Source organism: Sciurus carolinensis, chromosome 1 (genome assembly GCF_902686445.1).
Source record: "Sciurus carolinensis chromosome 1, mSciCar1.2, whole genome shotgun sequence".
NCBI classification, from domain to species: Eukaryota; Metazoa; Chordata; class Mammalia; order Rodentia; family Sciuridae; genus Sciurus; species Sciurus carolinensis.
In genome coordinates this window covers 208742327-208766233 of record NC_062213.1, presented here as the reverse complement: position 1 = coordinate 208766233, position 23907 = coordinate 208742327, and the positions used below count along the sequence as shown (strand labels likewise).

The 23907-nt window shown below is 53.0% G+C and overlaps 2 protein-coding genes and 1 long non-coding RNA gene across 8 annotated transcripts in view; 1 reads left to right on the top strand and 2 right to left on the bottom strand.

Annotated features, from left to right (window-relative positions):
- Positions 1-275: 275 nt before the first annotated feature.
- Hes4 (hes family bHLH transcription factor 4) lies at positions 276-6535 on the bottom strand. Of its 5 annotated transcripts, none has more exons than XM_047538534.1 (5): positions 5275-6535; positions 5095-5182; positions 3617-5007; positions 1206-2340; positions 276-398 (listed from the first exon to the last, which is right to left on the bottom strand). In XM_047538534.1, the coding sequence occupies exons 1-3, from the start codon at positions 5566-5568 to the stop codon at positions 4622-4624; spliced, it is 768 nt and encodes a 255-aa protein (XP_047394490.1). In that variant the 5' UTR covers positions 5569-6535; the 3' UTR covers positions 276-398; positions 1206-2340; positions 3617-4621. The 5 variants fall into 5 exon arrangements, with proteins under 5 accessions (XP_047394490.1, XP_047394508.1, XP_047394480.1 ...); XM_047538560.1 differs by lacking the exon at positions 276-398 and having other exon boundaries at positions 963-2340; positions 5275-5370; positions 5452-6530; XM_047538552.1 differs by lacking the exon at positions 276-398 and having other exon boundaries at positions 961-2340; positions 3617-4962.
- A 1552-nt stretch (positions 6536-8087) lies between these two features.
- Positions 8088-22837, top strand: Isg15 (ISG15 ubiquitin like modifier). The gene is made up of 3 exons (XM_047538572.1): positions 8088-9183; positions 21852-22018; positions 22298-22837. Exons 2-3 carry the CDS (start codon positions 22016-22018, stop codon positions 22787-22789), a joined length of 495 nt encoding a protein of 164 aa, XP_047394528.1. The 5' UTR covers positions 8088-9183; positions 21852-22015; the 3' UTR covers positions 22790-22837.
- The window catches only part of LOC124975999 (uncharacterized), a 21464-nt gene continuing 12548 nt past the window's right edge, over positions 14992-23907 (bottom strand). Inside the window, exons 1-3 of one of the 2 annotated variants that reach the window (XR_007106950.1) lie at positions 21794-22107; positions 16931-17079; positions 14992-16810 (exon numbers count right to left, since the gene is read on the bottom strand). This is a non-coding gene — a long non-coding RNA (uncharacterized LOC124975999). Of the gene's footprint in view, positions 16811-16930; positions 17080-21793; positions 22108-23907 lie in introns of those variants that run through there. The other variant, XR_007106951.1, reaches the window with a different exon arrangement.

Sequence of the window (23907 nt, the reverse complement as noted above, 5' to 3'; positions counted from 1 at the left end):
GGCACAGCCACATGCAGAGTGTCAGCTCTAATGTCAGAAACCTTGCTTCTGGCCCTGGTTGAGGAAGACACTTGTCCAGCGAGCTCTGTGGACATCCTCCCACCCCCTGCTTGATAACATCAAACCTTGGCCTGTCAGGAAGAGTCTGACCAGAGCACCAACTCCAAGGGCAGGCAAGTCAGCCAGCTTCTGGGATACTCCTCCACTGGTACCTGGGACAGTCCAAGGACCTTCTCCTCCTGAGGCTGAACTAGAGACCGTGCTGACACTCAGCCAGAGGACAACCAGAAGTCCTCCAGGAATTTCCATTCGCCATCAGTTCTTCCTTGTCCACCTCAAGGAAAAAGCTCGGTCTGACCCTGGGAGAGCCAAAGCCAGGGATCCACTGGACCTGGGGCCTTGAGAGAGCATGGGAAGCAGGTCAGGAATTGAGGGTGCTCAGGCCAGTACTGGGTCAGCCCCTGCCCTTGGGGTATGTTTGGGACAAGCCACAGTCTGTCAGCTGGTAAGCTGGGAAGCAGAGTGGAGGTCAAGGAAGGACAGAGACTGCAGAGCCCTCCCTCACCATGCCAGACATGGCACCATGTTGAGGAGGTGATCCAGGCAAGGACCACTGGAGAGGGGGAAGCTCTCCTCTCTGCCGGCCTCTGGCTGAGATGCCGGCTGAAGGCAGGATCCCATGTGGCAGTAGGAGGCTGCTGCTGTCTAGGCGCCCCCTCTTCCTGTGAGTGTCCAACACTGACCTTTTCCCACCCCTCCACAAAGGCCTCTGGCCCTTCACTCACATGGGGTCCAGCAAGTGAGCCTGAAGGCACCAGGTAGATGCTGGGATCAGGCAGGATGTCAGAGACACTCTGAGGTGACCATGGACAGGGTTGGCTTTTAAGTTTTTTTTTTTTTTTTAGTTGTCAATGAATCTTTTATTTATTCATTTATTTATATGCAGTGCTGAGGATCCAACCCAGGGCCTCACACATGCCAGGCAAGCGCTCTACCACTGAGCCACGACCCCAGTCCTGGGCATGGTGTTTAATGATTCTGTCACTGTGGCCCCCATACCCAACTTGGGCAGGACAGTGTAGCCCAATGTGGCACACAGTGCCTGTGCAGAGGGATAGCAGGACCACCCGAGGGGTCAGCTACTCGGGGTAGTGAACACAGCGATCCCGGGAACTAACGTCCGTGCACACGAGTCACAGGCTCACCTTCATCTGGGGGCCTGTGAGTCCCAACCTTGTGCTCTCATTCAGGAGGGAGGCCCCTTCAGTTATAGCCAGACAGGACCCCCAATGCCGCAGGGGCTGGGTCAGCAGGGTGCTGGGCTGTTCTGGCCGGGTGGGAGTGGGCAGCGGCACCACCTGCGTTCGGCACATCACTATGGCCACAGGGGCTGCTTCTGTTTCGTTCCCAGCAACCTCCTCCTCATTCCCAGGACATCTGGAAGCCCTCGGCAGGTTATCCGCTCTTTGGGTCTGTACTGCTCATGCGACTTACATGTAATCAGTAAATTACATACAATTTATCAGTATTGTTATTTACCACAGAGTAACAAAAATTTAGCAGCACAAAACAACAAAAGCTATGCTCTCACAGCTTCTGTGCACAGAAGCCCAGGTGGCTTGTCACGGTCAAGGTCCTGTCAAAGGATTCATGTCTAAATTCATGTCATTGCTGTTGGCGGGAAGCCTCTGGCCCACTGTGGACCTCTCCATGGAAAAGACAGCTGGCTTCCCCAGAGCAGAGACAGGAAGGAGCCTGCAGCCTCGTCTTGAATGAGCGCCTGTCCCCCTCCAGGACCCCGCACAGGTCAACCTTGGTGCACTGAGGTGTGGCCCATGGAGGCTGCCAACCCAGGGGTTCCAAGGAGCAGAGGGAGATTATCCAGGCACAAGTAGGACTGAGGAAACAGGCAGTCTAGGAGCAGGGATGCTGAGTGAGGGGAGAAGGGGGCTGGCGCTCAGTGGGTCTCACCTCTCCTAAGCCAGCCCCGGCCTGGCCCCTGCCCCAACTTCCCACTGCATGGAGTTTAGTGGGCCTGGTCACTAACTTCTGTCACCACGGGGACCAGTTCTTCTCCAGATTTCAAACAGCTATGATCTGTTGTCACCGTTCAGTCCCCAAGCCCTGGCACCACAGCAGACAGAGGACCCAGTCAGACAAGGCTGGACACCACACAGGCACACGGCCCGCCAACGGTGCATGTGAATTCAGTGTTTATTGACCCTTGGTCCGCTCCAGGCGCAGGGCTGGAAGGGGCTGCTGGAGATGAACTGGGGAGGCTGTAACCAGTGCCCCTCCACCCAGAAGAGGGGACTCCATCTATCATTCAGCAGGAAGCCTCTGCAAGACAAGAGCAAGATGCAAATAGCTGCGGGTGGGGAGGGACAAGAAGAGACGCAGGGGCCTCTTCTGAGGCAGGAAATATATGGAAGGGTCAGGAGGACAGGAAGAGACCCCTTGAGAGCAGGAGCACTCTGCATTTGGGGGCCACAGCTTCCACCATGAGGGCAGCCCTGCAGAAAAGCACTTGGGCGGGGGCGGTCTACACACAGTGGCAGTAGGACGCAGGTTTGAGCAATACCCTGGCTAGTGTGCAGAGAGGCTGAGACTCAGAGGTAGGAGACTCGCTGCTCCTGAGCCCCAGCCACCCACAGTTGCCAGGAAGAGGGCAGCCTGGGAGGGCCCAGAACTACAGCTCTGGTGTGTCCTGGTGGCGACTCAGCTTCAGTGCAGGCTGTGGTTCCTAGGACCTCCCTGCCGACCCAAGAGGGACCCCAACTCCCACTCTGCCCGCTGTTCACATCGACTGAGGAACTCAGCGTGGGTTGAGGTTGAGCCCACAGCTTCAAGCAGATGCCGAGCAAAAGGGCACAGGTGCGGCTTGCAGGAGCACAGTCCCACCATGCCCAGACAGGAGTCCCGGAGGAGCCTGCGCAGGCGGAGGTCTGAGGTGCGCAGGGAGTGAGAGGATTCAGGAAGGGGCTGAGTGCAAGGGAGAGAGACTAGGAGGGGCTGCCACCTGGAGTCAGAGAGGTCCCCAAGGGCTAGGTGGTCCCCACCACAAAGAATTTTGGCAACAGTGCCCATAACAGACCCAAGAATCAATAAGGGGCAGGGGTGGCTGCTGCTGCTGCTTCTGGGGAAAGGGGCATAAGAAGCCTCACCTCCCAGGGGGCATCCTGGTTGGCCTTCTCCATCGGGCCACCCCCGCAGTGTGTGGGACCCAGGTCTGAGCAAGCCCTGGCCTTCCCTACCCACACACCTAAGCTCACCTCCCAGGAGGGGCCCTGCCCTCCCTGAGCAGCTCCCCTCCTCCAGTCACCCCTCTGCAGACCCCTCCAACCCTCCTGCCAGGAGGGCCTCCATCTCCCTCCACCCAGCTGTGAAGGGAGCAGGGCCCTTGCCTGTACACCCAAGGGTGCAGCAGCTGGCCCACATGGTGACCCACTGTTCAGGGACACTGCCCCAGCTCCAGGGAGGCAGGGAGGCAGTCAGAGAGTAGGGGAATGGCTTGGTGGAGACTTGGAGGCTTTTGACAGGTTGCATGGTCCTGTCCAGGGGGCCCAGGTGAAACCGGTAGGAAGAGGCAGGACCAGCCTGTGGTAGAGGGACTCACCTTCCTGATGGCCCATCCCAGCAGGTGCCAGGCAAATGCCTGATGAATCCAGCCACACTGGGCAGTGGGTCTTGGTGCAGCCTTGCACAGGGCTCTGGAAGACTCTGCAGACCGAACTTGTGCCTCAGACCACTCCCTCAGGCACTTGGAGCACAGCCCTCAGCGTCAGTTCTCGGGGCAGCAGGACTGTGACTTCAGGAGGTGCACAGGGTGGATGCCCAGTGTGGCCTGCATTGCTGCCTGGTGTCCTTAGTTGCATCCAAAGGCATATGTTCATGGATTCATGGAAGGAGGAACCCCATTAGCTCCCATGGGTATGCAGCAAGGCCCAGATTTCCCCAGGAAAGTGCCTCCTGAGTCCAGGCACCAGGTACCCTCTGGGAGCCTCTCCCACACACCCTCCCCTGCTGGGACCCCTACCAGTGCAGGTATGAGGGTGGGCCCAGGTGGACGGAGGCGGCTTTTGTGCTGAACCATGTGCTGAAAGGCAGAAGGCAGTCACCCCTCACCCTAGCGCAGCCCAAACGGCAGGAAAAAACAGTGTGAAAAGGTGGATCTCTACCTCCCAGGGTCTGGGGAGGAGTTGGGATAAATACCCTTAAAACATGTCCATTGATGCTGTGCAGCTGCCTTCCAGTACTGATACATTCTGGGAAGCGCCTCCTGGGCACCCTTCAGACCCAGGCCAAAGGTGGATTGCGGGCTCTAGCACTGACCAAGGCAAACCCAAGGCTCCAGAGACACAGAGGCCACCCACTGCAGGCCCAGGCTGGGGTTGGGGCTGGGGCCAGGAAGGGTCGGAGTCTACAAAAGGGCGGAATCTGGGAATGGGCTGGGCCTAGGAGTGTAGGGGCCTGCAGCTGGGTCTTCCCAGAGGTGGAAGCGGGCCACCAGCAGACAGTCAACCTGGGTGCACTGCTGGACGGAACCAGACTGTTCACAAAGACAACAAAACAATCCCAAGCCTCTGGAAATAATCTCTGGTACAGTCTGGGCCAAGGCAGCTCATTGCAGCCACGGTCTCCAGGGTCCGTTCCTGCCTTGAGGCCCCACCCTGGGGACGACTGGAGGCGCGGGGGTCAGCCCTGGCGCGAACAACGGCGTGAACGCGGCCCCAGGGCGCAGAAGGGGAAAGGGGCCGTCGAACGACCGCAGCAGTGGGCGGCCAGCGTAAACCTCGGACGCCGGGTCCTCTGCGGCGGCGGGCAGCGAGGCAGGGCGGCGTGAAGACCCCAGCTGGAGCAGGCAGGCCGCCAGGTGGCCGAGCAAGCGGGAGCGCACTTCGGCCCAGACGCCCTCGCAGCCGGCCAGAAAGCGGGTCACCTCGACCAGGCACTCGTTGAAGCCTGCGCGGTACTTGCCCAAGACAGCGGGGTCCGAGCTGAGTGCCGCTGCGGGAGCAGCAGAACCAGCGGTCGCGTCTAGGGCGGTGGCCCTGCGCGCCTCCGGCCCCCAAGGCCCTGCCACCCGCGCCTCACCTGTCACCTGCAGGCGACGCAGGTTTTGCAGATGTGTCACCGTCATCTCCAGGATGTCGGCCTTTTCCAGCTTCGAATGGCGGGAGCTCTGGGGGCAGGGACGGGGTGGTGGTCTGCAGCTCGGCCATGCCCCCTTCTGCGGCCGCAGGCCTTGGACTCGCCCTACCCGCCCCGACTTACATCCTTCCTAACTGCGTCCAGGATGAGCGTCTTGAGCTGAGCTAGGCTCTCGTTGATACGCGCTCGGCGCCGCTTCTCCATGACTGGCTTGGAGTACTGCGGGTGCGACAGCGACCGAGTCCCGCGTTCGGTCTCCCCTCCCCACCACCCGGCCGCCCGCGCCTGGCCGGAACCCACCTTGCGGTGCTCGGTCGCGCTGCGGGGTTCGTCGGGTTTGTCGGGGGTCCGGCTGGCGCTGGCGGGCGCTCCTGCCAGCGGCGAGGCGCTCGGCTTCCTGGGGGCGTCTGCCGGCATCTTGCACCCCGCGCTCCGGGGCCCGGCAGAGCGTTTGCGCCCCCTGGCGGGTTCCGGTCGCGAGCCCGCGATGCCGGACAGTCGCCCGCTATTTAAGGCAGCGCCGCCGCGGGGCGTGTGAATCGGGTAAGGCGTCCTTTCCCACACCAGCGCCGGCCAATGGGCAAAGCGCCTGGTCAGCTCGACCCGGCTGGCGCGCCGCCCCACCTCCCCAGCTGTCAGTCAAGCGCCGCCGCGTTCCGCTCCGCCGGCCGGGACCGGGGAAGTGACCAGCCCGCGCTCTGCTGCGGCTGCAGGCTCACCTTCCCGCCGCGCCCTGGCCGCGCAGAAGTCTGAGAGGAAGCTTCACAAGCCCCTCAGCAGGGGAAGCCCGGCCTGCACAACTCCTCCGTCTCCGAATCCGCCTGTGTGCAGCATGAAGTTCCGGCCCGGGACCCGAGGGACGTGGACCGAGCTTTGCGGGGATGAAGAATCAACGCCAGCCTCTGGGCTGGAGAGGTGACTGGCTGAGGTCGGCAGGCAGACAGGCAGGTGGTGGCCTTGGGTAACACCATAAGGCAGTCGGATGTCACCAGTCAGGCAGGACAACGTCATGGGACAGGTCCATGGGTAGGCTGGCGGGGTCGTGGGGTCACAGGGTGGTGGCAGAAGCCAGGTGGACGCTGTAATGGTGATGTGCCGTTCTTCTGAGGGCGGCGGTTGAAACGTTTCTGTTTGTTGCTTGCTGTTGTTTCATCTTGAATCACTCCGTGGGCACTACTTTTCTGTCTAGGACTCAGGGTCCCCAGCATGCCGTGGCCTGGTAGAGGTCCTGCCTCCATCAGTGGAGGTTCTCAGAGGTCACTGGAGCCCTGAGGTTGGAGACCCTCCACGTGCTCCCAGTCCAGTGGAGGAGGTCTCCTGCACACCAACAAATCAAACACACTTTTGGAGAGACAGGAAGTGAGGGGTTGTCTGTGGCAGAGAAGCCCCTCCTTTCACTGCATGGTCCTAACACCTTCAGGGTGGGGGTCTTCAGAGGAAGGCAGCTCTGCAAGGTCCCAGGTGGAGGCAGTGGCATTCCCAGAATGTGAAGGGGGCCACTGGGGCCAAGAGAAGAGAAGAAGAGTTAGGTAGGGTCAGCAGGGTCCTGGGGGCGCTGGCCCCAGGAGGGGCTGGGGAGCCTGTCCTGGGGACTTAGGCTGAAGCTATCCCTCTGAGGTCAGTCCTAGTCTGTCCCTAGTCTAGACCACACACTGTCCCTGGCTTCACCCTGAGGAAGCCCTATGGAATCCCAGCACTGAGCAATGGAATCCCAGCACTGAGCAGACCCCCTCAGGTCCTTATGGGGCACTGAGGTGGGGTGGGAGGAGGGTGGGAGGAGAGTGAGCCTATACCCTGTCTACACCCTCTGCACCCTCTGACTGGCTGTCAATCTCTGAGGTCAGACTGCCCACTCTGCCCTCTGGCCTCAGAGAGGACATGCACATGGGGAGTGGGAGACCTTGGGAAGGGGATCAGCTGGGCCGAAGTCTGAGAAGGTAACCTGCCAAGTCCGGAGAACCTTGGGGGTGCTGTTACAATCTTCCTTGCCTACCTGGACCCTCAATTTGGGCTTTGATACTGGGGAAGACAGTCCTGCTGTTGGAGAGTTGCCAGAATCCAGCCCACTCCCACTCTGGAAAGCACTCCATGGTGACCCCCTCCTCCTGCAGGCGATTTCCCCTGAGGGCCTGAGTTCATTCCATCTTGGGAAGGAACAGTGATCCTTCCCTCCCTACTTCCTGTTCCAGCAGAGAGCAAATAGGATGAAGAGTCATGGTGGGTGGTCAGATAAGACTGTGAACCAGCCAAATAGCTTGCTCAGGGCACAGAGCTGTCAGCGCAGGCACTTAGTCTAGACAGTATCCTGACAGTGGTGATTCAGTCACCTGGATAGCAACTTGAGATGTCAGCTTGGAGGGGACAGTGTGGGCGTCACGGGCAGAAGAAACTGCAGTGTGCTAACTCTGGAGCACAGACATTTGGAGGTTCCTTGCTGTGGTGATTTTCCTGGGCAAGCCTCGTGACAAGTGACCAGGTGACAGGCCAGGTGCCCTCGTGTCCAGTCTCGGGTGCCCCTCTTAATGGGCCTCGAGTGAGGGCGCCATGTCATTTGGTGGTCCAGAGCATTTGGTGAGCTCGTGGGCCTGGTTTCCCTGACACGAGTTTGACACGCCCATGCACACCTGCGCTTCCGATCAATTCGGTAAGTTCACGGTGTCATTCTTACAAGCACAATTAACGTACTTATCAGCGTGGGCCTGATGGCTGTGCCGGGCAGAGGTCGCCGTTTGCTTACAGAGACAAGGTGTGTGGTCGTCCACCTCAGTCTCTGAGCTCGAAACGGAGCAGCCTGTGGCACTGCTGCTTTGTTACACCGAGTACTCAGGATTGGGCACAACCGGGCCTGCTGTCCCCGCATTGTGGGGACTTGAGCAGGGTGCAACCTTCCCTCCGTGTGCAGTCCCCACTCTTGCTGGGCCGCTGCACCTGGCACGGGCAGGTGGGCATCGCCACTTCCTGACAGGACCCTGCATGGACGTGGCCCAGTGCAGAGCCCAAGCCATACTGTCCGTCCCCCTTTCCTGGAGACTCTACTCCAGCTCCCTCCGCTCTCCCAGCCATGCCAGTCGCAGCCCTCGGGACTCCACAGCCTTCACGATGACCCCTCTCCCTCGAGGCCCGGTGTCCTCATTGCTCACCTCATGCTGGCCAAGGTCCAATCCAGCCTCAGGGTTGGGATCCCCAGTCACCTCCAGCCTGCAGCCCCCTCCTGTCTCCTCCAGCCCTGCAAGGTGAGGTCCTAGCAGAGGCTCCAGTTCAGGGAGTTCATGCTGGGTCCTTCTCCTCTCCTGTGAAGGGCACTTGTCTGCAGCCCTGGGCTGCTGCTGTGGTCCTGCCTGTCTGCTCCACCATGCTCCACACCACCCGCGTTAGGCCCAAGCATCACGTAGCTTAACAACTGCCTGCCCATTTTCCTCACATGGGGGGCGGGTCTGGGGGAGCCAAAGCTGCCTGAGGCCTCACTCATGAAGTTGTTGGTTGAGGGTCAACTGGACTGAGAAGGTGCCGTGCTGGATGCTCAGGGCTGTATCACTGATGTTATGTTCTCCACCAGCTGCCTGGAATCCGCCCAACCTATCCTGCCTCCCTGGGAGGCTCAGCCTGTAGAGACATGCTTACAACTCTTTGAGGAAGAGACCGCGCCTGCTGGCGCACAATGCCTCCTCCCCCACCCTTACGCGGGCTTGGTCCCCCAGCTGTGCTTGCACTGTAGCCCCAGCAATCTCCCGCGTGAGGCATTGGACGACAGGCACCTGGGGCCACCGCTCTACGCGAGCCGCTTCCACTCCTAGCGGTGGTGGCTTGCTGTTTTCTCTCTTCTCACGGTGTCAGCGGAGCTGGTGTTGGCACCAAGGCGTCTACTTGGGGAGAGAGGCAAGCAAGGCAGTAAGCAAGGAAGCAAGCAAGGAAGCACCCCTGAGAAAAATAAAGAAGTTGTTCCTTCCCAGTCCGCCTCCGATTCTTTCCCGCGGTCTCGTTGCTGCAGGTGGCAACAAGTGGTGGCCTGTACGGGGAATTTTGGTATGGCAGGTAAGTACTGAGGAACCTCTCGGGAGTCTCTGGCCAGAGCGATATAGGGCAAGGGAAGGAAAAGAATTCGTAATGGGATCAGAAATCTCAAAGAATGAGATGACCAAAGTCATAAAAGATTTATTAAAGAGTAATGGTACAGCAGTAAAAGAATCTACTGTAAAGTCATATGTCCACACCTCAGCAAGAGTGAGCCCGTGGTTTATAGAGGAAGGCTTACTTAATGTACCACAATGGGATCTACATAAACAGGACTTAATAGCAACAGAAAAACAAGGAGGTCCCCTTCCTAAGGGAACGTTTCCTATGTGGCAACTAATTAGAGAGTGTCTAATATCATCTAAACCTAAAGTGAAGGAGTGTGTCGCTGAGAGTGCCGAAGCATTAGGACAAGTACATGAGTGGGAGTCAGTCAAATTAAGTGAGCAAAGTGAAAGTGAAGGTGAATTAAGTGGTAGTGATCTTGAAAGTACTTTCTCAGAGAAATTAAAAGAAGCAAAAGAAAAAGAGCAACAAAGGGTAAGTCTAGTTCTACCTTCCGCACCGCCATGGAAGGATCCTGTGACTAAGGTCATTCAGGGTCTCTTGAGGCGTCTGGACGCCCTTGAATGCAGAGAATCACAGGAGTCATGGGATCTGACTGTATTTGAAGTTCAAAATAGACAAAGATACCATCAATCATTAGATTTTAAAACTGTGAAACATTTTAAAGAAGCAGTAATGACGTATGGGCCTCAAGTGCCTTTTACATTGAGTATGCTCAAGTCCTTAAGTAATTTGAATTTGACTCCTGCAGATTGGAAAAACTTGTGTAAAGCAGTGTTAAATGGAGGACAATATCTTATCTGGAAAGCTCAGTTTCAAGAACTCTCAGTCGAGACTGCTCGCAGAAATGCAGGGGCAGGATTTCCTGGCCAGAATGTTGATATGTTAACTGGGGAAGGACAGTATGCCCCCTTAGATACACAAATTCAATATGATCCTGGAGTCTATGCCCAGATATATGCAGCAGCAACTAAGGCTTGGAAAACCATACAAGGGACCAGTGACTTACAGGGCAGTCTGTCAAAAGTTATACAGGGACCCAGTGAACCACATGCTGAGTTTGTCAACTGTCTCTTACAAACGACCAGCAGAGTTTTTGGAGATGTTGAAACAGCTATGCTACTAGTTGTTCAATTGGCGTATGAGAATGCCAATAGATTTTGTCAAGACGCTATCCGGCCCTGGAAGGCCAAGAAAGATCTTTCTGTCTATATAAAACTCTGCAAAGATATCAACGATGCAGTAGTTACAGGGAGCATAATTGCAGCAGCTATGAGAGGTGTCTCTCCTTTAAACACCTCTGGAGGGGCTCGTCCTAAAGGTTGCTTCCTATGTGGACAGCCAGGCCATATCAAAAGACAATGCCCTAACAAAAGACGAGATGACTGCAGTAAAACCTGTTACACCTTGTGCCCCAGGTCTTTGCCCAAAGTGCAGAAAAGGAAGCCATTGGGCTAATGAGTGTAGATAACGCACAGATATTGAAGGGAATGCGCTTTCTAGTAATTCAAAAAAGGGGCACGGGGCCCATTGCCTCAGGGCCCACAAATGTACGGGGCATTAGAGAAGGACAATCCCCAGACACATATTTAGATGGTTCCTCGTCACAGTCCCTTCTACCCATTGACTCTCTTGTCAGAGGAACGAAGGAAAGCGCAGGATTGGACCTCTGTTCCATCGCCCGAATAGTATTAACACCTGAAACGGGGATTCAGTTGATTTCTACCGGAATCCAAGGACCCCTCCCACCTGGCACAGTGGGGCTTCTCTTAGGGCGGAGTTCAACTACTAGAGCAGGGCTTCAAGTATTTCCAGGAGTTATAGATCCTGATTACCAGGGGGAAATTAAAATAATGCTTAGTTCCCCTCATGGTATTATTGCTGTTAATCCTGGTGACAGAATCACTCAATTACTCCTCCTCCCTAGTCTTCATGAATCATTTAGATGTTTACCACAAGACCAAAACAAAAGAGGCTTTGGCTCCACCGGCGGGGGACCTATGGTTTGCTGGGTTCAAGATTGTTCAAAGAGACCTATGTGCAAACTCAAAGTACAGGGAATTGAATTAGAAGGGTTACTTGATACAGGGCCTGATACTTCCATTATCAATTCTCGACACTGGCCCAAACAGTGGCCTTTACAACAGGCATCGTGTTCTCTAAAAGGTCTTGGATATTCTAATAGCCCAGAACAGAGCGCAAAGATTTTAAAATGGGAAGATGACGAAGGACATCAGGGAACGTTTCAGCCTTATGTTTTGTCCTGTTTGCCAGTTACCTTATGGGGAAGGGATGTATTACAGCAATTGGGAGAACGTCTTACCACTGAGCCTATAGGCTCTAGTGACAAAGGTTGGATGTTAATGAAAAAACAAGGGTATGTTCTAGGCAAAAGATTAGGCAAAAATTTACAAGGAAACCTTGAACCCATTAAGGCTAGGGAAAATCAGGCTTGGGCAGGGTTAGGATATTTTCTTTAGGGGCCACTGAGATTAATATTTTAAAAATACCATGGTTTTCTAATAGACCAGTTTGGGTCCCTCAGTGGCCTCTATCTAAAGAAAAATTACAGGCGGCCCAACAATTAGTACAAGAACAATTGGAAGCGGGGCATATAGAGCTTTCCACTTCCCCCTGGAATTCACCGATATTTATCGTTAAAAAGAAATCAGGGAAATGGAGACTTTTACATGACCTTAGAGAGATAAATAAAACTATGCAAATTATGGGTCCTACTCAGCCTGGACTTCCTAACCCTATAGCCATTCCCAAGAATTTTCATCTTATAGCTATTGACATAAAGGATTGCTTTTTCTCTATTCCTTTACATCCTGAAGATGCTTCCAGATTTGCTTTTACAGTTCCTTCTATTAATCATGAAGGACCAGATCAAAGATATCATTGGAAAGTTTTGCCTCAAGGCATGGCAAACAGCCCAACTATATGTCAGGTCTTTGTAGATCAAGCTATTCAGCCCGTGAGGAAAATGTATCCAGAGCTCATATGTCTTTATTATATGGACGATATCCTGCTAGCTCATCCAAGCCACTCAGATCTTCTTCAGATATTTGGAGATATGACTGTCAATTTAAAACAATATAGATTAGTTATAGCAGAAGAAAAGGTTCAAACTAGATCTCCCATTTTATATCTAGGGTTTCAAATTATGAACACATTCATCAAGCCTCAAAAAATTCAGCTCGGCAAAGATCAGTTGGTCACCTTAAATGATTTCCAAAAATTATTAGGAGACATCAATTGGCTTTGATCAACCTTAGGTCTCACCACAGGACAATTAAAACCTTTATTTGATATACTTCGTGGAGATCCTGATACACCCCTCCACGATCCCTAACAACTGAAGCTAGAGAGGCTTTAAAACTTGTAGAAAAAGCTATTGAACATGCTCACTGTGATAGAATTGACTTCACAAAACCACTTATGTTGATCATTATACCTTCTTTATATACACCCACTGGTGTTTTCTGGCAAGAGAGACCTTCAGTGTGGACACATTTGTCTGTCTCTCCAAAAAATGTAATTGAACCCTATACTTCCATGGTAGCACAACTGGTTCTTCAAGGACTTAAATCTGCAATTAGAGTATTTGGAATTCATCCTACTACTATTATCACTCCTTACTCAGCCCAACAAGTTGAGTATTTATGCACCAATGATAATGATTGGGCTGTAGCTAAATGCTCTACTTCTGCAAATTTTGATAATCATACTCCTAAATCTCCCTTATTATCCTTTTGTTTAAACCATCCTGTTATATTTCCTCAGGTAGTTAAAAAACAACCTATTCCTAGAGCATTAAATGTTTTTACTGATGGATCCTCTAATGGTACTGCTGCAGTGGTCAATTGCCAAAATACTATCACTCATATTACTTCTCATAAGTCTGCTCAATTGGTAGAAATGGAAGCCGTGGTTATAGCCCTTATAGAATTCAAGGAACAACCCATAAATCTTTTTACAGACAGTAATTATATTGCTCAAGCAATTCCTACATTAGAATTGGCTGGACCTATAGCTCCTCATACTCCAGCTTTTGGGTTATTTCTTTTTTTTTTTTTAATTGTAAACAAATGGGATACATGTTGTTTCTCCATTTGTACATGGAGTCAAGGCATACCATTTGTGTAATCATAAATTTACATAGGGTAATGTTGTTTGATTCATTCTGTTATTTTTTTCCTTCCCCCCCACCCCTCCCACCCCTCTTTTCCCTCTATACAGTCCTTCCTTCCTCCATTCTTGCCACCCTCCCTAACCCTAACTCTAACCCTAACCCTAACCCTAACGCTAACCCCTCCCACCCCGCTAGGTTATTTCTTCAAACACAAAAGCTCTTTTGGGAATGTAAAGAACCTATGTTTGTTGGACATATAAGAGCGCATACCAATTTGCCTGGTCCTCTACATGAGGGTAATCATAAAGCTGATCTTACAACTTAAACTATTTTCATATTTTCTTCAGAACAGGCCGCTCAATTTCATGCTCAATTTCATGTTAACAGTACGACATTAACACGTAGATTTAAAATAACTAAAGAACAAGCTAGAACTATTGTTAAGGGATGCCAATCTTGTGTTACTCATTCTCCAGTTCCACATGTAGACATCAATCCCAGAGGGCTTTTACCCAATCATTTGTGGCAAATGGATGTTACTCATGATCCCAGCTTTGGTAAACTAGAATTTATTCACGTGTCTATTGACACATGTTCAGGATTGATTTTTGCTTCTCTCCATTCTGGGGAAAAACTTAAAGACGTTATCTCTCATTGTCTACAAGCTTTTGCCACTATGGGGATTCCTAAAATGATTAAGACTGATAATGGCCCCACCTATACTTCAACTTCATTCACTCAATTCTGTTTAGAGTTTTCAATAATTCATAAAACAGGCCTTCCTTATAATCCTCAAGGCCAAGGCATAGTGGAGCGTGCTAATCAAATGCTCAAGCTCATGCTTTTAAAACAAAAAGGGGGAGATTGGTCTATCCCCAAGGATAGATTGGCTGTAGCTCTTTTTACTTTAAATTTCTTGACTTTAGATTCTGAAGGTTACTCTGCTGGAGACAGACATTGGAATCCTACACAACAGCACAAACCACTGGCTTGTTGGAAAGATGTCTTACTGGGGTGTGGAGAGGTCCAGACCCAGTGCTCATTTGAGGCCACAGGACGCGACCTCTCCTGTGTGGGTGCCGGCAAGACTCATCAGACAAGTTACCAATCATTCAGCAGTTGATAAACATCATGAAAGCAGTGAACATGAACATGATCATTCTCCTCCTGATGATTCCATTGATTGATGGAAACACTTTACAACTCTGGTCTGTAGTTACAGCATGGCCTCGGCCTCTCCCTTTAACTAACACCTCCTCTGTTTATCCCCCATTTTTTACTACTAATAGTACCCTGGGTTTACCCGCTGTACCTGTGGATTCGGATATTACGCCTTTTCTTAATTGCTTTCTTCAACTCTGGTAGTTTATGTTTCTCCATTTCTTATAATAATGATTCTACCCATCCCTGTGTCATACTTGGCAGCCAAACTCTTGGTACCTAGATGGGGCCCACGTTGCTGGGAGTCTCCCCTACGTGGCCTTCTTTGTGGTCTGGATGTCAAGGTTCCTCTAGAGCTGTCTTTGTAGGTGGAACCGGATCTTTTACCTTTGCTCCTAGATTTAGTACCTACTCTAATAGTTCCTTTTCTGGGTATAATTTTTCTTTTCAAAATTCTTTAATGGTGGATACAGCCAATTCTTTTGATGCCTGGTCATTGTGCGGAGAAAGAGCTCACACAGACATTAGTGCTCTGTGTATGCTTCAAGGAGGTCAATTTATTAATGGTTATATGATTATAACACTTCTACAGTGTTTGAAACAGGTGTAAATATTTCTAGATCCTCCTCCCTGATTACATTAAGCCTACCCCTATATGTGTCACTTCACTGTTCATCCTTATGGTCTCTAATGCCTTCTCCTCCATCACACTTTAGAGTGCACTCCCTCCTCATGTTTTTTTTTAACTCAGTGTTGGAATAGTACTAGATTTCCTTTAATGATTGTTGCTCGAGTTCCTAGGTACCTCCCAATGCCAGTTTTAGCCCATGTGGAAGACCTGCCTGTGGTGTTGTCTCGACATGAGAGGGATTTTGGAATATCTCTAGCCGTGGCTGTGGCTGTCGCTGCGTCAGCAGCTGCAGTTACTGCTGCCGGGGGTGCCCTAGCTACAAGTATTCCTGCTGTACAGGCATTGAACAACCTCACCGGCAGTGTGGCCACGGCTCTTCAAACACATGAGACCACAGATCAACATCTTCCTTTTGGTGTGGTCATACTCGACCAACGTGTCGATCTTCTCCAAGAACAAGTGGATATTTCGATGGACCTTGCTGCATCAGGATGTCTTGGACATTATTCAGGACTATGTCTTACAGGGGTTCAATACCATAATTATAGCAGGGCTGCCTATTTATCAAGACAACCTAGTGCTGTGCTTAAGGGATCTTGGAACTATCAGTTTGATAATCTCACCAGATTACTACAAGCCCAAACAATCTTAGTAAATTCTACTAAAGTCAAGGTGCCCTGTTGCTGATGTAATTACGTTTTTTAAAGATATTGTACAATGGGGTCAAAAATGGGCAGACATTATGGGGTTCTGTTTAATATTTCTGTTGTTCATTGTGTTAGCATTTTATTTTTTTATTTTTATTTTTTTTGATGGTAACGAGATTTAATTTTTCAGCAAACTGCATGAATTATTCCTGGCATACACTGCAAAATTAATGATTAAATCATATTTATGCCCTAATATTTTACATTAGTGAAAGAGAAATTAGCGGTAAGCTTCTTTAAAAAGTCATAAAGGGGGGCTGGAGATATAGCTCAGTTGGTAGAGTGTTGCCTCACATGCCCAAGGCCCTGGGTTTAATCCCCAGCACACACATACAAAAAGTTATAAAGCTTATGTATTTCTCAAGAATTTCTCTAGTAGTGTTTAAGAAAAAACAAATTTAGAAACAATCTTGTAAGGTATATCATAAACATTATGATTGCAAGTGTCTTGATACTGCCATTATTGGCAGTTTTGTTAAAACTTTTTTTAAAAATCCAGTTTCTCAGAATATAAAAATTATCTTCAGAAACCTGGTTGGGGTCTTTCTCCAATTCCTCCAGCCAGTTGAAACACCGCCAAACTCACTTCATGCGCGAGGCTATCAGCACTTTCTTGCGAATCTGCTTCTGCATACACTCGGATGACATCTTCCGTACCAGAGGGCCGGACAAATGGTCTGGAGAGGTGTTAGCATTTTATTGCACTTGCCGCCTTAGAAGCCGGAACTTCTTCTCAGGCTTGGCTGTCAAATGGACGGCTGGTAGTCAAAGACGGGAAAGTCTCGTGTGACTGACATATCAACCTAAGACAGGAGCCGAGGCGATGATATCCAGCTTCTTGGTTGTCCGATGACGGGTAAGATGTCAGTAAGACATGTGGACGCCTAAGAGGCACAGTCGATCCAGATGTAGTGATAGCTATCACGCATCCATGAACGTTTTCTTCACCTTTTAAAACAAAAAGGGGGAGGTGTAGAGACCTGCCTGCAGCTGTTTGAGGAAGAGACTGGGGCGCCCGGGAGGACACGCCCACCTGGCGGCGCTCCGTGCCTCCTCCCCAGCCCTTACTCGGGAAGGCTGGAGCACGCGGGGACTACGGGCACCTGGGGCGCCGCCTTCCGCGGCCGCTCTGGCCTGGCTTCCACTCCCAGCGGTGGTGGCTTGCTGTTTTCCCTCTTCTCACGGTGTCAGCGGAGCTGGTGTTGGCACCAAGGCGTCTACTCGGGGAGAGAGGCAAGCAAGGCAGTAAGCAAGGAAGCAAGCAAGGAAGCACCTCTGAGAAAAATAAAGAAGTTGTTCCTTCCCAGTCCGCCTCCGATTCCTTCCCGCGGTCTCGTTGCTGCAGGCGGCAACATCAGCCAACATACCAGGAGGATAAAGTGGAGGCCTGGGTTCTAAACCCAATAGTGAAACTTCCAGCACATTCCACTGGTCAAGGCAAGTCAGACCAGATTCAAGGGACCTGCAAAGTGCCGAGCCATGTCTTTCCATCTCTCTGGCTGCAGCTGCGCATGGCAGGAGAGGTGCTATGTGTCGCCCTGGCTTTGGTCGCCCCACAGCTGTGCCTCAGTGGCCCTGATCTGCCCAGGCACTACGCCAGTCCTGGCCCACTCCTCCCCTGCTCCTGGTTCACCTTCAAAGCCTCCGTCTCTCTCCTCCACACCCTATCAAGCTCTCAGCAGATGCGATCCAGGATGTGGGGTCCTAGGTCAGAAGGACGTGGCACCTCCCTTGCCTGGCGCCTGCTCAGACACCCTGGGTGCTGCCTGCCACTCTGCTGTGGCTCCCAGAGCATCTGCTCCTCTCTGCTGGGCATCCTGGGACTGAGCCTCCGAGGCTGAGGCTGCCGCACCTCCTTGTGCCACTTGTGCCTCTGCCCTCCTCCCGGCCTCCTGGTGTCTCCTCTCCTGCCCACCTTGGAACTCACAACCCCCTCTCCCCGGTGTGTCCTGGTCAGTGTGTGTGCTGTACATGTAAGTGGTGGACACATCCTCAAGATCTATCTGCCTGGTAGCACCACCTTTCCCCAAATCTGGTGGTGAAAGCACCTGTCAACACTTGGGCAGCCATCTGACGTCAAATGTGACTTTTAGGGTCAAAGAGAGACCTTCATATAGAGTGAGCACCTGTCCGTTAAGTGTCTTGCTCGTAGACCAGGAAACCAGCAGATTGGAGGCCCCTGAGGACCATCTTCGCAGGCCCTGAGCAGGCAGGGCTGCAGGAGTGGGATGGTCCAGGCCTTTTGGGGCAGGAAGACCAGCATTTCCCCAGGACAGAACCCCGTGTGTGGTTCCCACAGCCACCTCACAGGCTCAGTGCAGCCTGGGAGCAGGGAGTCGGCACAGCACACAGCATCAGTGGAGTCGCCTCGGGGCGTCTGGGGACGGCACAGGAGGCCCTGCCCTGCGCTCACCCTGTAGGCTGTGGACTTCCCTGCATCGCATCCTGGGCAAGGGTTCCTGCTGGAGAGAGCTCTGGCCCCAGGGGAGGGAGAGCCCATTCTCCTGGTCACCTCCCACAGAGCCCAGACATGCTATTCCATGGCGGGACCTTTAGAGGGCCTGGTTTGGCCAGAGCCCAAGCCCAGGCTGCCTGTGGCAGTGCCCCCAGTTCTGGGTCTGCATGTGGGTCTGGATTGAGAAGACGGCTGACCTCCTGTCATGCCACACAGTGCAGGCAGGCAAGTGTCCAGCTCAGGCCCCCGCTCCCGTCAGACCTGCGGCTCCTCCTCCTCCTCCTCCACCTGGCCTGGTGGGTTTGAACGGCCCCGTACCTGTTCCTGACGCTGCTTTTCCCAGATTAGAACAACGGCCCCCTGGTCACAGACCCTGTCTCCACCTCCAGGTTTCTCAACAGACATCACCCACCTGCCCTAAGGGCCATGTCCCCAGCCCAGATCTTTTACCAAGAACCAGATTCCAGGTGGTTCCGAAGGGCCCACTGTGCCTGCTGCACAGTGTGGACAGGGGTCCCCTTCTTGCCCTGTACTGGGTCCTGCTTTCCCAAGGGGCCCATTGCCATGGCTGCCTCTGGGAGGGGCTGTGGCAGCCCAGGGGTCCATGAGGAACCAGGGCTCTGCTCTGGCTGCACCACTCAGCTTTCCTGGTCCTGGGGGAGGGTCTGGTGGGTCTCCTAGAGAGACTGGAAAGGCAGGGCTGCTGTTTAATCGGCCCAACCTGGGAGCCGACCCTGGTCTTGGCTGACACATTCCCTGGTCATCGACCACTGACCCAAAAGAAAGCTCTGTGCTCCCACCCCATAGTCCCTGGATCAGGAGGCCTGTGCGGAAGGCCAGCCCATCCACCCTGAGGCTTTGGGGTGAGCTTTGAGCTGTGACTAAAGGCCATGAAGGGACACAGGGTCAGGGCCTTGAGTCAGCCAGACGTGCTCCAGGATGATGGCCTTGTGGTGACTGGTCCGCTGGGGAGGCAGGGAAAAGGGTCTGGACCTGAGGCTGGCAGACTTGCACTGGATGGGAGAATCTGGTCCCTTGTGCTTCTAGACTGACACCTCAGTGAGGTCGGGTCCCTGCACTGTCACGAGGAAGGTTCTGTCCCCACTGGAGCACAGGGACAGTCTGTGCATCAGGAACCAGCCCCAGCCCTGACAAGGCTCACCCCCGAGAGGCACGCCAGCATCTCGGCAGGCCTGTTCCTTAACAGGCATGAGACCAGCTAGGATCAGGTAGACAAAGAAGCAAAAGCAGACGGGCCACCCCCACCGTGCCAGGTCCCCTCGCCTGCTGCACAGACGTGCTTTGCCATGTGCTTTCCCCACTGCCATGACAGGAACACCTTGGGATGCCAGATCAGATGAGCCTTGAGGTTCTAAGTGCTCATTTGCGGTCAATAAAATACTTAGGTTCATGCTTTCAGGCAGGCAGTCGGGAGGGTGCGCTCACACTCATGTTAAGAGTCAGAATGGTCTTGAGAACCTCAGATCCAGCACATTTTTATAGGTGAAAAAATTGGATGGATGAGCTTTCAGTCCTTCACACAGCGCCCTCTACGTGGCTGGGGGCAGGTGCAGCACTGAGCAGGCTATAGAGGGAGGAGTGCCAAGCTACAAAGCGAGGTGCAGGGCTGCTGGAGGCCACACGCATGGGCAGGACAAGCACACGAGGGGCAGCCAGGGAAGGCTGCACCCAAGACGTAGCACTGAGGAAAGACCTGAGCTCCACAACCACTTCCCTATGGACGCCCCTGTGGTCTTCAGCTTTGCATCACTGTGACAAAATACCCGACACAGGCAGCTTGAAAGGAGGAAAGGTATATTTTGGCTCAAGGTTCGGAGGTTTCAGTCCATGATCACTTGGCTCTGCAGCCTTTGAGGAAGCACATCATGGCATAGGTGGAGGAAGCTGCTCACTTCTTGGTGGTCCAGAAGCAGAGAGCAGAGGGGCCAGGGTACCAGTGCCCTTCCAAGGCAGCCCTGTGTCCTACTTCCTCCCACCAGGCCCCACCTCCTAAAGGTTCTACTACCTCCCAGTAGTGCCATGGGCTGGGGACTGAGCCACCAACACATGGCCTTTGGGCCCTCTCAAGGTCCAAACCCTGCAGCCTTGTTCTGGACTGTCAATATCCCTCTTCTCACAGTAGGTGGGCTTTTGTGTCTGGTTGTCAGAGCCTGGTTCCTTGTCCTAGTTGAGTAATATTCCACATGTGTACACACCACATTTTCTTTGCCCATTTATCTGATGATGGACACTTGAGTTGTTACCTGCTGTAAATAATGCTGGTGTTCGATTCTTTCGGATGTATACCCAGGAGTGGAATTGCTGGGTCACGTGATAGTTGCCTGACGTCTTGAGGACAACTGGCCTGCTCTCCACGGCAGCTTTCACACTCCCAGCAGCTGCCAGGACTCCCAGCTCTCCAGGTCCTTGCCAAGGCTCACCACTGTCTGCTCCAGGCACGGTACTGAGCCACGTCCCCATTTTATTTTTTATTTTGGGCAGGGTCTTGTTAAAAATTTCCCTGGCTGACCTCCAACTTGCAATCCTCCTGCTTCAGCCTCCTGGGTAGCCAAGATTACAGGTGTGCACACTACCACGTCTGGCTCAGGGTGGTTATGGTTTGCATTTCCCTAAAGATTAATGATTTTGTGTATGTGTGTGTGTTGCTGGGGATGGAGCCCAGGGCCTTTCGTATGCTAGGTGAGCACTCTGCCACTGAGCTACACCTCCAGCAGCCCTGTTTGCTAGCTGGGAAATTGAGTTGAGCTGTTTGTTCTTCTGTTGAGTTGTAAGAGGTTTTTTTTTTTTTTTTTTTTTTTTTTTGTACCAGCAATTGAACCCAGAGGCACTTCACCACTGAGCCATAGCCCCTCTAAATACTTTATTTAGAGACAGGGTCTTGCTGAGTTGTTTGGTTGCTGAGGTTGGCTTTGAACTCATGATCCTCCTACCTCAGCTTCCTGAGCCTCTGGGATTATAGGTGTGTGCCACTGCACCTGGCTACAGAAAGAGCTCTTTATATATCCTGGATCCTAGACTCTTATCAGATAAATGACCTGAAATATTTTATCCCAGTTTGTGTGTTGTCTTTTAATTTTCTTGATAGTGTCCATTAAGTCGTTTTTGTACAAAATGAAATACATCTCTTTCACTAAGAAATAATGTGAACAAATATTGTCCTAAACGAATGGTTACTTCTGGGTAATTTGGATTGTCCCTATCTTAGGGTTTTTTCCATATTAATCAGGGTGAAAATTTCCAAGCTAACTAACTTGCAAACTGGTAAATGGAAAGTGAAAGTTTTCAGTCATTACTTCATGTTATTATGACTTTTGTGCATCTGGTAGGAAGACTACCAGAAGTGCTGGATATTTAGGGTTTCTGCATGCACACCCATGGTGGAGCCTTGGGAGGCAGGGATGGGGTCCTGGCACAAGTCCCCATGTGAACCAGGCCCTCCCCCAGCATTTACCTACCCTTCTGTCATTCTGTTTTGTTTCTTCCACTCGTGCTGGGGCACGCATGGGGAAATAGAAACTGAAACTGAAGGCCACCAGCCATTGGTGCAGGCTTTGGGAGGCACCACCCCCTGACGTCTGAGGCTTGGACTCATAAATGGACCATGGAGCAGCTGGAGGTGAGCAGCAGCAACTCAGGACGGTGCATCTGCGGAGGACCGAGCACTGGAGCCCGCAGCCATGGTGAGACAGGGCTACTCCATCCCACTTCCCTCCCTCCCCTTGCTGTGCTCTTCCAGCAGCAGAGCACTCACTGCCAAGCCCTGAGCTCAGCTGGGTTCCCCAATGTGAGGAGAGAAGGGCTCCAGGGTCCCCTGTGTAGGGCTCCCAGGGTGGAGGGAGGAACGTGGAGGCTGCGGGAGGCTGGCCCTCCTGTGCCTGTTGGGTGGAGAGGGCAGGGCAGTGAGCAGCACCCAGGGCCTGTGGCTGGTATAGAGGTCTAAGCCCGTGTGATGCCTGCAGGGCTGGGACCTGAAGGTGAAGATGCTGGGGGGCGAGGAGTTCCTGGTGCCCCTGAGTGACTCCATGATGCTGGTGGAACTGAAGCAGAAGATTTTCCAGAAGATTGGGGTGCCTGCCTTCCAACAGCACCTGGCCCTGCCCAGTGGCACAGAGCTGCAGGACAGGGTCTCTCTGGTGGGCCAGGGCTTGCGCTCTGGCAGCACAGTCCTACTGATGGTGCAGAACTGTGACAGCCCCGTGAGCATCCTGGTGAGGAATGACAAGGGCCGCAGTAGACCCTACACCGTGCGGCTGACACAGAAGGTGGTGGAGCTCAAGCGCCAGGTGTGCCAGCAGGAGCGCGTCCAGGAGGACATGTTCTGGCTGAGCTTCGAGGGGAGATCCATGGAGGACCAGCAGCTTCTGGGGGAGTATGGCCTCACTTCCCAGTGCACAGTGTTCATGAACCTGCGGCTGCGAGGCGGCGGGGCAGGGCCTGGAGGGTGGAGCTGAGACCCCACCAGGATCAAGTGCTAGGAATAAATGATGACATAAGGAGTGAACCGCATTCTGCTCTGTCTGCTTGCCCTCCCCTCCCCCTGTTGATGAGCTGGGGTCGGAGAGGTCTGCGAGAGACCCAGGTCCACCGTGGTGACCAGGCCTGGGCTGGAAGTCAGGGTCCAGGGTGTCAGAGCCTAGTGGATCTCCACTGTGACTCTTCTCCCAGAAACTGAAGGGACACATGCCTCTACACCTGCTGGGGGAGGGGGTCTGCCTGGCCAGACTCACAATGGCTCCACTTTTACCTCTAGGTGGCCAGACTTAGGGAGGAACAGGCCAGGTCAGGTCAGGTTCCACAGGCCACAGTCCCTTCAAAAGGGGCTCCACAGGACCAGCCCCTCCCAAAGCCCTGGAAGCAGTGAGGGTGGGTCCTAGGACCTGGGGGTGGGGTGGGAGGACAAGGGAGCCTCTTACACACCACTGGGGGCTGGAACCTGTCCACCTGCACTGTCCTGCCTGCAGTGGGGTGGGGCAAGGGGTGAACAGAGCATGTGCATCCTCTAGGGCTATGCCTAGTGGAGAGGCCAAGTTCAGCAGGTCGGGAGCACCTGGAATTGGTGGTTTACCTGTCCACCAGGAAAGCATGTCCCAGACAGTCCCAGATGGACCAAACTTCACCCCCTTCCTCTGGGAATGCTTCCTTCAGTTTTTTTCCTTCTGTACCAACTTACCCAGTGAGTTCCACAGAAGCCAGGCTGGGCACCCAGGATCCAGGTACGGTGGGTAGAATGTGCACCTCTCTGGACCCTGGACCACAACCCTGGTGGCACTCAGACCTCAGCTTTCAAATGCCTCAGGAGGATATGACTGGAGACCCTGAAGTCCCCTTTTGGGTGCATGGGATGCAGATCCGGGACCCCCCAGATCCCCCTTTTGCCATGCTGCAACACAGCAAGTGTAAGCACAGACTCTTGAAGCCACCTTTTCCCTGAATCCCCCACCAGGATCAGGGTAGGCTGGAGTCCTCCTCTTCAGGCGTGTCTGCCACCCAACCTCAATGCCTCTGGCTCAGAAACCTGTGGCTCACACACCGCAGATCCAGTTTTAAGAAGACATAATGGTGTCCTCTC

Coding starts and splice junctions, on each gene's coding strand:
- Hes4 (XM_047538534.1), bottom strand. CDS start 5,568: ATGCCGGCAGACGCCCCCAGGAAGCCGAGCGCCTCGCCGCTGGCAGGA. Junction 5,183..5,274: donor TGGACGCAGTTAGGAAGGAT/GTAAGTCGGGGC, acceptor CCCTGCCCCCAG/AGCTCCCGCCATTCGAAGCT. Junction 5,008..5,094: donor GCGTCGCCTGCAGGTGACAG/GTGAGGCGCGGG, acceptor CTGCTCCCGCAG/CGGCACTCAGCTCGGACCCC.